General features: G+C 38.6%; 1 protein-coding gene across 1 annotated transcript in view; it reads right to left on the bottom strand.

Moving 5' to 3' along the window:
* SYT13 (synaptotagmin 13) overlaps positions 1-2727 on the bottom strand; it is a 34349-nt gene extending 31622 nt beyond the window's left edge. The window contains exon 1 of the mRNA XM_081937882.1: positions 2245-2727. Coding sequence (XP_081794008.1) covers positions 2245-2427 — 183 coding nt within the window. The 5' untranslated portion in view covers positions 2428-2727. The remainder of the gene's footprint in view (positions 1-2244) is intronic.
* Between the last annotated feature and the right edge of the window lie 10273 nt (positions 2728-13000).

Raw genomic sequence — 13000 nt, 5'->3', positions numbered from 1 at the left:
TTCTATCATTTATAGATATAATTATAATGTAAGAAGGACCATGGTGGCTTATACCATTAGAATACTGGGCTGACAATCAGCGAGCCCTTGCTTGAAACCTGAGTGCTGCTGTGTGATGGGATGAGCTCCTGGTATTCACTCCAGCTCCTGCCCACTTAGCAGTTTGAAAATGTGCAAATGCAAGTAGATAAACAGGTACCACTTTGGTGGGCACATTAATGGGGATATGAAAGGAGCCTTCAACCAGGTGTTTTCGGGCAACAGTGATATCACTGGCTAATCCTGTCAACCCGGAAGTGTCTTGGTGCTTCCAACATGAATGGGATGGGGTTCTAATATGTATGCTCTATGTGTGTGTGTGAGGGGCTTAAATTTGGAAGAAATGGTAAGGAACAGGAGTGTGAATGCAGCATCTGACTGCAAATCATTCAAGCAGCTGCATCATGCAAATCCTAACAAATTTTTGTGTGTGTGCGTGCATTTTTTTCAAGGGAAAAAAGGAACAAATTGTTTCATTTGTAAGCAATATTTTAAATTCAGAAACTTGAATTGAATATAGTGATCAACTATCATTATAACCTTTTCTATGAAATGGTATAGGGTTTCGTGCCTAGGCAGGGGGTTGGACTAGAAGACCTCCAAGGTCCCTTCCAATTCTGTTATTCTATTCTATCAATTTACTTTTTCTTTCTGCTGCAACAAGATGTGTTTTTAGTTCTTAAATTGCTGATTCATGATAGCAAGGATCAACATCTTCCATTGATCGAAAAAGGGCAAAAGTGTAACAAGAGGCCATCCAGAGTTATATGGAGTTAAATGGGTATCTTAAGCATCTAAAAGGATTAAAATCTTTTCTCAACTTCTCCCTAATGTGAAAACAAATGGTTCAAATTCAGGAGTCCATCAATCTGAGAAGCTCTGGGACCCCAAATAAAATAAAAGCAATTAGTCTTCACGTACTTTTTGCACATGCAATAAAGCAGACACACAGAGCACAATCCCAGGATCGATACTTTTGTGTTTATTCATGTCTTTTAATCTAACAAAGAATGGTTTTGAACTTCATTCCTTTCAATGTCTAATTTGAATTTTGGGTACATTCTATTTATCTCTTGAAAGAAAACCAATGAACAGAATGATCCACCATTTTCCAGATAAATAGCTAAACTCAGGGATGAATGGATGCATTCATACATAATTCTAACCAATAATATTTTTAACCATAGTTTATTGAACTAGCTATAATGGGTGGATTTGCCCATCGTGTTAAAACAAAAGCAAATACTATGTTTTATCAGAATATATGGGCCCAGAAAACTATTTGGCCATATCCATGAATGGGCTAGTAGGGAATTTGAACCCTCATCCTATACAATTGAAATCTTTGTCTAATTAGTCTTTATCATTCTCACCTATTATTGATATGCTAACATAGATATTTGCAGCAAGGCGGTATCACATCAAAATGATGATGCTACGTGGTGATCTCATAGTGCAAACTCCACTTTTACTTGCGTAATCTGCGGGATTGTATCATGACACACATTTTGTCATTTTCTCTCTCCCTCCCTCCCTTGTGAATCCTTTGTATGATAATTTTCCATATGCTGTATTGTTCAAATCCTGAAATGATTCAAGAATATTAACCTACTACATCTAACCTGTGTTATGGACATTTAAATGTATATTATGCCGTAACATTTATTCTTCATAGCTGCCTTAATATCTTTCATCAGTATCTGTTTATTGCAAACTAACTAGATGTTATTGTCTGTCTTACATTTTAACCAACATATATTACTATGCCTGACACTTGCCCAGAATTTAACACACTAGTTACACACAAAAGCATATAGACATAGGTGTTTATAGATAAAACAATGGGAATTATACAATGTTCAGACATTATTACTATCTGGCATCCAAGCTTCAGTTTTCTGTCAATTACACCCTGTCCAGCTATCAGACCAACTGTGAAGTCACTGTATCTTTGTTATGCCATCTTTCTCTTTCATAAAACAAAAGCTGTCTGGCTGTTGCTTTCGTAATCCCATATGCCACCTGAGCCCACTTCCCCCCTCCTTTGTATAGAAGTCACGCTACACCCTGAAATTCTGCAAACACAGACAATTGCTATAAATCTTAAATTATCCCACACACTAGGTGACCTTGCTCAAAATCTACACTTGTTAAGTGACAGCATCTATGAAAGAAGAGAAGAACAAAATCAATGCACTGCTTTACCTGATGGAGTGCCTGAAGCACGCTAGGTTTGGCATTTCCCGTCTCCAGATCCCGTTCTTTGTCTGAGGATCCTTTCCCAGGTCGCTTATATTTGCAGAAGCAGGTAAGACCACATAAGGCAAGGAGACTGGTAGCAGTCCCCAGTGTAGCTCCCAGAGCAATCACTGGGACTGACAGAACCATTATCTCAGACTAGGAAGCCACAACTTTTATTCAGCCAGGGTGATCCTCATTCCTTGCTTTGCAGAACTGAGCCTGATCATAGCTTCTTTCAAAGCGTGCAGTAGATCCTCTCAAGCTGTTGATAGAGAAGAAACTAATGGATCACTCCTGCTCTGTGAGATGATCCTATGCACTCACCATCCCTCCTGATAGTGTTGCTGGCTTAAAGCTCCAAGGGAGCCAAGCAGAAGCAGGGGAAATAGTAATTCAAATGCCTGCAGCCCTTTAAGACTGCAAGCAGACAGCTTTCATTGAACTCCTTCTCCAGCTCCACTGGGAAAAGTCTGATGTGCGATAGAATCAGACGTCAGCAAGAAAGGGGATGGGCCATGCTGGCCAACTCACAAAAAAAGTATTTCCAAATCTATGAATGACCCCTTAAAGGAACAAGCAACAAGCCTGCTTTAAAAACTGTCAAGGCTACTTTTGCTATCTTAATGTAAAATTACATCATGATGTAAAACCAAAATAACAAAGTTGTTAGATTGCCATATGTATAGAGATGACATTTTTAAAGGCATGACAAGCGAGGCCAATATGCATATAAAAATTAGCAACAATGGGATCTCTGCACATTAGGGGCATCAAAGTGACAGGTGTCATTCAACATGACAAGTGTAAAATGATGCATATTAGTGTCAAAATTTCTAACTACTCACACAACCTAAGGGGGAACTCACAGTGACAAATGAGGAAAGATATTTTGGAATAATGATAAACGGTCAATGAAGGTGCTCACACAGTGTACAAGCACTGTAAAAAATGCCAGCAGCATGTTAGGGATAATAAAAAAACAGTGCAAGAAATAGAGATGCCAACAATATAATGATTAATATAAGTCGATGGTGCAACCACTTTTAATCAATTTTAATGTATTTATTTTATCCCACCTTTATTATTTTATTAATAATTCAAACATACCTAATACTTCCTCCTCCTATTTTTCCCACAACAACTTTGCAAGGTGTATTAACCTGACCTCAAATCATCCCGCTGGCTTTCATGGTTAAGGCAGGACTATAACTCATTGACTCCTGGTTTCTAGACTTGCTCCTTAATCACTAGACCAAACTGGCATCTAGAATATTGTGTGCAGTTCTGGTTGCTGCACCTTAAAGAGGATGTAGTGGAACTAGAGAGAAGGTTCTAAGGAGGGAAATTAAGAAGATCAAGGAAAGGTTGTGATGTTTGGAACTTTTTAGTCTAGGAAAGAGATGAATGAGAGGGGTGCGATTGACATGTACAAAATTATGGGTGATGTGGAAAGTGGCAAGGAGAAGCTATATTCCCATTCCCTAAAGGCTAAATCTAAAGGTTACCCCCTGGATTTGAATCCTGGAAGAATCAGGAGAGAAAAAAGTGGCACAAACCAGCTGGGTTGACTTCAAAAAAGAGGTGGACCAATTCATGGACATCATGGGGATTAATACCTATTAGCCTCAAATACAATATGGTTGCTTCTAAAGTCCATCTATTGGGAGACTGGTGGGCTTCAGGAGTGGGCTTCAAAAATTTTAGCAAGGGGTTCTCTGCCCAGTTGATGGTTGGGTGTGGCTATAGTAGGTGTGGCCTATTTGACCTTCTGTACCATGGCGGGAGAGCGTTTTTGCCCTCCCGGGGTTCTGGAGGCTTTCTTCGAGTCTCCATGAGGGCAAAAACAGCCTCCCCAGGCTCTGGAGACCCGTTTCTGGCCTTCCTGAACTTCCAGTAGGCCCGTGTTTCACCCTCCCCAACCTCTCCTCCTCTTATGCTCTTGAAGAACCAGCAGTGGAAATTTTGAATAGTTTGGAGAACCGGTAGCAGACATTTTGAGTAGTTCAGAGAACTGGCAAATGCCACCTCTGGCTGGCCCCAGAGTGGGGTGGGAATGGAGATTTTGCAGTATCCTTCCCCTGCCACGCCCATATAACCAGTAGTAAAAAAAATTGAATTTCACCAATGGTTTGAGGCCTTCAGAAGAGCAAGATACCTGAAGCAGTAAAAGAGGAAGTAAAGAAGAAGAATAAAGTAAAGTTTCAATGGTTCATGTGATGCTCCTGACCTGCCTGCATAGAAGATTATCAGGTGTTGAAGGGTCTGTGGGTATACAAAATATGGAGAAACTCCAGAAGGTTCAAGTCAAATTGGATATCACTGGATATTCTGGAGTCTGGACCCAGAATAAGAGGGAAAAGGCCAAAGTGAGAGGACCTGACACAAGTTCACCACTGCAGATACTGCTTCTGGGAAATAAAATGTTTAAAGCAGAAATTTCTGGTCTTTTTTTCCCCATCTTACAAGCCAAATATCCAAGTATCCTCTACGTATGTGAGGGTCTTCCCAAATAAGACATTGGCATTTGCATTGCCATCGACACTGCATTTTCATGAAAGATTTATCTATGATAATTCTCAGTCATCTTTTCTTAGGTTGAAGTCAGATATTAGGAGTACAAAGATGGTGTGGTACAGTGAGGAACAGAGAGACAGAATAAAGATTTGAGGCAGCAACTATAAAGCTGCAATTGAAAATAGAGGAATAAATCTACAGGTTGGCAGCTGAGGGGAGAGGGAAGTAATTAGGGTTGAAGCAGCTTACTCTGCCAGCAGAAAAGGTCTGCTTTTGTGTCTTTGGAGGATAACAGAGTCAATCAGTGCCAGAGTGCTTCAGATCAAGCAGTTCTGCTTATTGAAAATATATTGCTGACTGGCTTGGAACCAAATATATAACTTGCTGTATTTGTAGAAATATTTATTTGCTACTTATTATTATCCAAATGATTTGCCAAATGAATTTACAGCAACAGCGACAACAAAACACAATTCAATACTATAGGGACAAAAAGATAAAATACCAACAAAATTTCATCATTCGAAGTTTGGTGATAAATAGTTCTAATTGCTATCCCCCTAAGAACATAATAAAGGACCAGCATTACTACTCCTGAGAATTTGCTAATAGAACCTACCCTTTAGAAAATCTTGTCTCGCAAAACTGCCAACTCTCTTTGATGATGATGGAGAGTTCCATGTAGAAGGAGATGCTCTTAAGATATACCAGTCCCAAACTATTTGGGAATTGAGTTGGCACTGGAAATTGACTGGAACCACTGTGCTGCTGATATGAAATCAGTGTAATTTGATTAGAAATAGCACTTAGACTGATACACTCTCTCTAAGCAGTTTACAGAATCAGCATATTGCATTCAACAATCTGCATCCTCATTTTACCAACCTTGGAAGGTTGGAAGGATGAGTCAACTGTGAACCATTCAGAATCGAACTCCTGGAGTGAGCAGTGAGTCTGCAGTACTGCATTCTAACCACTGCGCCACCATGATCTCTGTAGATTAGAAAAATAATTGGCTGAAAGCATTATCATTGCTGAATATTGCATCAGTTTTAGTTTCTGAAAAATATTGAAGGCAGCTACATGATAAATTGCAATAATCTAATGGTAATAAGAGAACTAATTTAATCTGGTGTTTAAGGTAGGTGGACTAGGAGTGGGGAAACATTAGTGCTAATCTTGCCTTAGACAAAAGGCCAGTTTGGTGACTTTGGACTAATCCTTCTCTCTTGGCCTTAGGAAAAAGCCAGTGGCAAACCACTTGTGGGAATGTTGCCAAGAAAACTGCAGCATCATCTTTGGTTGCCAAGGGTCAACACTGACTTGAACACACACAGACACAGAAGTGGGGAACCCACATCACACCCACACCCCAGAACAGGAAAGGGAAAAGTAAAGAGAAAGTAAAGTGGAAGAGGAAGGGGAAAAAGGAAAGGGAAAGAGAAAAAGAAAAAGAAAGTAAAAGTGAACGGGGAAGGGAAAAAGACAAAGGGAAAGGAAGGAAAATAAAGATTTGTAACAGTCTACCAGAAATGAGATGGAGTTATTTTCCTTTCTTGTAAACCCTTCGTCCTCTGTTTCCATCAGTATACCCCTGAAAGATATCCATCTATCAGTATTACCCTTTTCCACAGAGCATGCTTAAAATAACCGGAAAGTTTATCTTTTCTTTTCAATTCAATTCTATCTTATGTCCCTATTTGCCATTAATTGCATTTTTTTAAAAATATCCACATTCCACAAACAAGATGCCCAGAATTCAGGATGAAGGTGTCCAGCAAGGTACTTTGGGTGCAAGAGTCACAACAAGGAAGCATGTTAGAATCTCATGGGATCATTCCTTTCCTCACTCTTTAAGAAGAGTCATAAATCAGGAAACAATGCAGAATCTTAATGCCAAAAATATTTTCTGCTATACAAAAAAATAAAGGAAAAAAACCTCCTCTGAGCTTCCCAAAGTCAGAGGGGAGAAGTCTGAATTCATCACATGTCACTGTTTTCTGCCTTCAGACATCCATTACTGTCATCTGCCTGCTATTCATATACGAATGCTTGAAACCATGACAGGTAGCACATCCCTCCCATCACTTCATGGTTTATGGAAGGCTGAATTGCAGCCTGTAGTGCAAATTACAGAACGAAATTTCAACAGGGAAGTGTAGGTATCTGAAGCTATTTGGCTTTTGCCCATGAACTCAGCAGAGGTCTCACATTGCATTAAAACCAAATGTGGTTTGAGTGGTTTGCTTCTTGTTGTGAACATGGCTAATGTTAGTTTAGTCTTTAGTTTAATTGTGAATAAGCCAGTCTGTGAAGCCAACAGTGGCAGCATAGAGAAACTGGGCATGAAAATAAGAGTATTTATATCAATGATTTAACTGGGTTGTTAAGCCATTGAAATTATTTATGAAACTAAAAACCGTGTTGGCCCAGTAGTTAGAATGCAGTACTACAGGCTACTTCTATTGACTGCCAGCAGTTCAGCAGTTTGAGTCTCACCAGCTCAAGGTTGACTCAGCCTGAGTAGGTGGGAGTACCTCAGTGAGACAGATGGAAAAAATATGGGCTCTGAAGAGCCTCATATAAATTCTGTCTGACAAACCTATGCCGGGACCCTTTTGGGTCAGAACTCACCTGTGAGGGGAGCAAAGAGGGAGCTGCATCTCATCAGACCTAGAGGAGGATAACAGGTTCCCCGTAGGTCAGAGATTAGTTCTTTGAATCGGCATCGGGGGGAGGTAGCATGGTAACATGGCTACCATTAAGCTGAGGGCTGCTGGCCAAAGCATATAAGCTGGAGTCGTGTACGAAGGAATGTGAAACATGATAAGAAGATTTAATTAACCAGCTGACATAAATCAGAATTTGGAAAAGGCAACCTTGTGAGTATGAATAATATTGACAGATAGATTGCGATTTTGGCAGAAAGAAAAGAAAGAAAGGGGGGGAAATGGTGGTTAAAAATAATCAAGCCCAAAAAGAACGGCTTGTTTGTGAGGAATACAGAGAATTGACTAACCTACTGAAACACAAACTTTGAATTTGGATTTGAAAAGACTGTGCTTTAAAATAGATTAATTGACAATGGAGAACTCTATAAAGGAATAGAAGACAAAAGTTAAAAACATATCAAGGAGGCTTGCTTTGTTCAAGTTTTGTCCTAATTAATATATCTTAAACAACTATTTTCTTCCTTATAATCTAATCTTGTCTGAGTGATGAATGGAATGTAAAGTTTGGAAAGAAACTGTGGAAAGAAGTTTGGAAAGAAGATTTAATTAACCAATGGACATAAATCAGAATTTGGAAAAAGCAGGAGGGGGAGGAGAAATGAAAGTCAAAAGCATACCAAGGAGATTTGCTTTGTCTGAGCCTATCCAACTTTGTTCTAATTAAAACATATTTTAAGCAACTCTAATCAATGAGAGGTGGAATGTAACAAGGGAAAAAAATCAAGAAAAACACTAGCCTGGATTTAAAACTGGATTTAAAAATATTAAGCTGTATTGCTGGAAACTATCGGCGAATTATTTGCTGGAGGAAAGAACAAAGAAGACAAAGTGATTAAGATGTCTCCCCCTTCTCTTCCTCTCTAGGTTTAGCTGAACTGAAATATATAGATGGATCAGAGTCTCTCTGTTTTAACTGAACTAGAATATAAGTTGGACCGGAATTGGGAAATTATAATTAACAATATAATTAACTGTAGCTTTGGAACTGGACATTATGGAAAGGTTGGAATTTGAAGAGTTGCATGAAATTATAAAAAAATATACACAAATCATTAAAATTAAGTTTAAGCAGAAATTTGAAGCCAGAATCTGAGACGAAGCAGGAAATGAAAGAGGAAGAGGGGGAGTGTAATGAAATGGTAAAAATGGTGGAAAATAATAAGCAAATTGTCACGATGTTAAAAAGTTTGCTAGATATGAACTGACTGGAAACTGACACTCAAGAGTTAAACTAAGAAAGCTTTATTGCGCAGGTCATAAATGTTATCTGAAAGTGATTTATTGCGCATGCTTCACACATTCCAGAACTATATTCTTTTGTTCTTTTGTCCGGCTGCCAAGTTGGCAGACGGAGCTTTTATTATCAAAATGTAACAATTTAGTTAACTTTCTGTTTTATTTACTTTTATTATTTTCGTATTAAAGTTTGTTTATTAATTAGAATATACTTCTCAAAGACTTTTATTTTTCTTTTCTTAACATCTCAATGATATGCTGAAGGGAATCAGCCCGGTCCATAGATCTCATTTTTCATCAGGGTGTTTTTCCCCTGACACAAATAAAAGATTTCACTGGGCTTGACAGTGACATAGGGAAAATTGAAAAGGGGAGAGGTGTCCCAATAAAGGGAAACAAAAAGCAGAAAAAGGTTTTTACTGACTCTGACAATGGCACAAGGAAAACTGAAGAGGGGGGATATGTCCTAACAAAGGGAAATAAAAAGAAGACAAAAGATTTCACTGGGCTTGACAGTAGCCTTCGGAAAATTGAAAAGTGTGGACACATCCCAACAAAGAAAAGAGAGACAACAGGAATACAGAATTGGGACAAAACACTTGTTAGGAAAAAATCTGATATTTAGAAATTGTTATAGGGAGAATATAAAGTTGAGACATGTGGTTTACATCTTAACATGATAATGAAACTGAGTTGCTAACTGGTTGAACAGGATAATGGAAAGATAATTAAATAAAAGTTAAAATATATGAAATATTCTTTTACATGATAAATTAAACTGAGTTATTAATTTATTGAATATGATAATGGAAAGACAATTAAATGTAGGTTAAAATATAAGAAATATGAATGGATATAGAATTCTTAAGAAGATGAACAAAGTGAGGTGTGTATTGCTTGTTATTTTACGTAGCAGATCAATGGAATTGTAATGGACACTGAGCAGCAGGGATTGTTATTTAAAGACAATCAAATACAAGCTAAGTTAAAATATGGAAAAATGGAGGGAAACATGAAATATACTTATACTGAGATTATAAAGACAGATTAAAATTTGAGATGGGTAAGGATATATAACTATACAATATTATGATGAGAATAGCTAGAATTGTAATTAGGTCCACACTCCGAACTAAAATAAGTTTGGGGGGGGGGGGCTGGTTTAAATATATAATTGCTATATATGTATACTTTTTTCCTTCATTGCTTTAAAAATATGTTAAAATTAAAGTGGTTTATTGATATGAATTTATAAATACCATCAACAAAAAATGGAGCTTGCTCAGAGGATAAGAGGGAGAGTGTGTAAGAGAGGGGAGAGGTAAGGGAAGAAGAGAGGGTAAGGAGAGATAGTAAGGGGGAATAGGAGGAGAGAAAGAAGGAGTGGAAATGGGGGAGAGGAGAAAAAGAGAGGAAGGGGAAGTAGAGAAGAGAATTCAGAGGGTAGAAAGGAGGTAGGGAGGAGGAGAGAAAGAGAAGAAAGTGATGGATAGGGTAATATGGTGTATGGAGAGCTGAGGAACCAATAATTGTTTTGTGGGAGTTGATGGTAAGACGAATTGTTGTTAAGGCTTAACATAAAATAATGTTGGTTATGTAACAGTCTCGCTTGGACTACTGTAACGCTCTCTACATGGGGCTTCCCTTAAAATGCACCCGGAGGCTACAGTTGGTCCAGAACGCAGCCGCGCGGGTAATTATGGGGAGTACTAGGTACTCCCATGTGACACCGTTCCTGCGCGAGCTGCACTGGCTTCCTGTGGTCTATCGGGTGCGTTTCAAGGTTTTGATAACAATCTTTAAAGCGCTCCATGGCTCAGGACCTAGTTACTTGCGGGATCGTATTCTGCCCCATACATCCCTGCGACCAATCCGCTCGCACAGAGAGGCCCTCCTCCAGGTGCCGTCCACTAGACAGTGTCGGGGGGCGGCGCCTAGGAGTAGAGCCTTCTCTGTGGCGGGCCCAGCCCTGTGGAATGACCTCCCTCCGGATATTAGGAATACCTCTGACCTCCGCTCCTTTCGTATTAAGCTTAAGACCCACCTATTCCAAGTAGCTGGCCTGGCTCAACTTTGATCTAACCATATCGCTCCTGACGGGTTTTTAATTGGGTATTTTAATTATATTTAATTATTTAGGGGTTTTTTAATCACTGTATTCTAATTGTTTTTTATTCATCAGCCGACCTCCTCCTTGTGTATGTCTCGGTATATGTCTCTGTTATATGTTTGTTTTGTCCACATATTTATTTCATATGTTTCATTGTACGCCGCCCCGAGTCCTTCGGGAGAGGGTGCGGCTAAGAAATAAATATTTATTTATTTATTATTTATTTATGTAGTTATACATTATGAAAATGAAAAAAATAAAAAAAAAACTTTAATTAAAAAAAAGGTTGACTCAGCCTTCCATCCTTCCAAGGTCACTAAAATGAGGACCCAGATTGTTGGGGACAATATACTGACTCTGTAAACCGCTTAGAGAGGGTTGTTAAAGCACTGTGAAGCAGTATATAAGTCTAAGTGCTATTTAAGCATATAGAGTGGCTGCAACTCAATGATTCACAAGTGGCATTGTGCAAAAATGTTCTCTGAACTGTTAATCTAGGCACAGTGCTAGAGTAGATCCCCCCTCCCCCCTGCTCCAGTTCCTCTATGGGTCAGATTACAGCTCCCACCATTCACAGCCAGCATAGCTCTGGGATGATACGGAATTGCAATCTGAAACATATGGAAGATATATGGCTGGGGAAAGGCTGGATCAAGGCACACAGTGAGACATCACAAGGGATTCAAGTCAGCTGATGTCAAAGTTATATCCTCCCCATAAATGCACAGATAGTTCTTGACATGATTCCAGTTGGGGCCAGAATTTCCATTGCTGACCAAGTGTGGTTGTTAAGTGAATTGCACCTATTCTGCAATCCTTTTTGCCACAATTGTTAAGCAAATCAGTTGTTAAATGGACAATGTGATCATTAAGCAAATTCAGCTTTCTCATTGACCTTGTTTATTAGAAGTTGGTTGGGAAGGTCACAAGTGGTTCTCACATGATGCCAGGAACAGTGCAAATGTTGCCCAGCTACCAATTTTGATCATGGATGCTACTACAATGGTTATAAATGCAAGGACTGGTTTTAAGTCGTTTTTTTCCAATGCTTCAACAGTCCCAAAACAAATGGTTGTATGTCAAAGACTACTTGTATATGCCATTCCTGTAGTTACTATTCCTATTTGCCAAATGATTCACACTCTTTCTCAGTTGCAGTCTCTGTTTCTTTTTTCTCAATCTCATATTTCTCTCTGAATATGTCCCCAAATCTTAGCATCTGTACAAGTTTACATTTAACAAATGTCTTCAGTTCAGTATTTGAATTAAGTAAAATATATCCCAATTCCTCATTTTCTACTAAATGGGTGTTGTGAAAAATTGGTGAAAAGAGAATATATCCAAATAATATTCAGAATAGTATGATTAAGTTAATTTAAAGACTGTTGCTGCTCTGAGAATATTAACAAGTTATTGTGATGCCTCTAAAAATGTTGGAGTTGCTGTGCCCTGAAAAAGGACTTATTTCAATTTCATTGACAAGCCTGAGCAAAATGGCTCATGCATATATATAACTCTAGGTGGTACTGGAATTTAAAATAGATGGGATAAACACAATTGATCCTTTAGAATGAGAACACTAAATCAAAACCTCCTGCCACTGCTTCTGATAGCTTTCACTAGGTAGATGGAACAGGGATATAATACTGAGTTGGCAGATCTAACAGCATAGAGAATCCTATCTATATGAATGTCTGTATTAAAATAGAGATTTCAACTATAAGTATGATAATTTACAAAATGTAAATAGACCAAGATATAAGACAACCCAGTTTAAACTATTTGATTATACTACTACAATTATATTTAATACAAGTGTTTATATATATAATATAATATATAAAGCCAATCAATCCACTTACTAAAACAACACCAGCACTCCACACACCCCCATCAAGATTTATAGAAATGATAACCAACACAGTCCCAATACTCCCAACTGGTATTTTGAGCCAGTAACAGAGGTGGGTTCGGTTCAGCCAAACTGGTAGTGGTTTGCTGGCCTGGGTCAACAGAACTGGCAGTAACCCAGGTCTGCGACGCCTCTGAACCGGTTCCCCGGTTGGCACAACATGTGTTTTTTTAAATGTTCTGCGCATGAGCAGACCTATTTTTGGCTAACTGCGCA

Source organism: Natrix helvetica (genome assembly GCF_964273705.1).
Source record: "Natrix helvetica genome assembly, chromosome: 1".
NCBI lineage: Eukaryota > Metazoa > Chordata > Lepidosauria > Squamata > Natricidae > Natrix > Natrix helvetica.
Note: the sequence above shows the minus strand (reverse complement) of the source record. Positions and strands in the feature narration are given on the sequence as shown.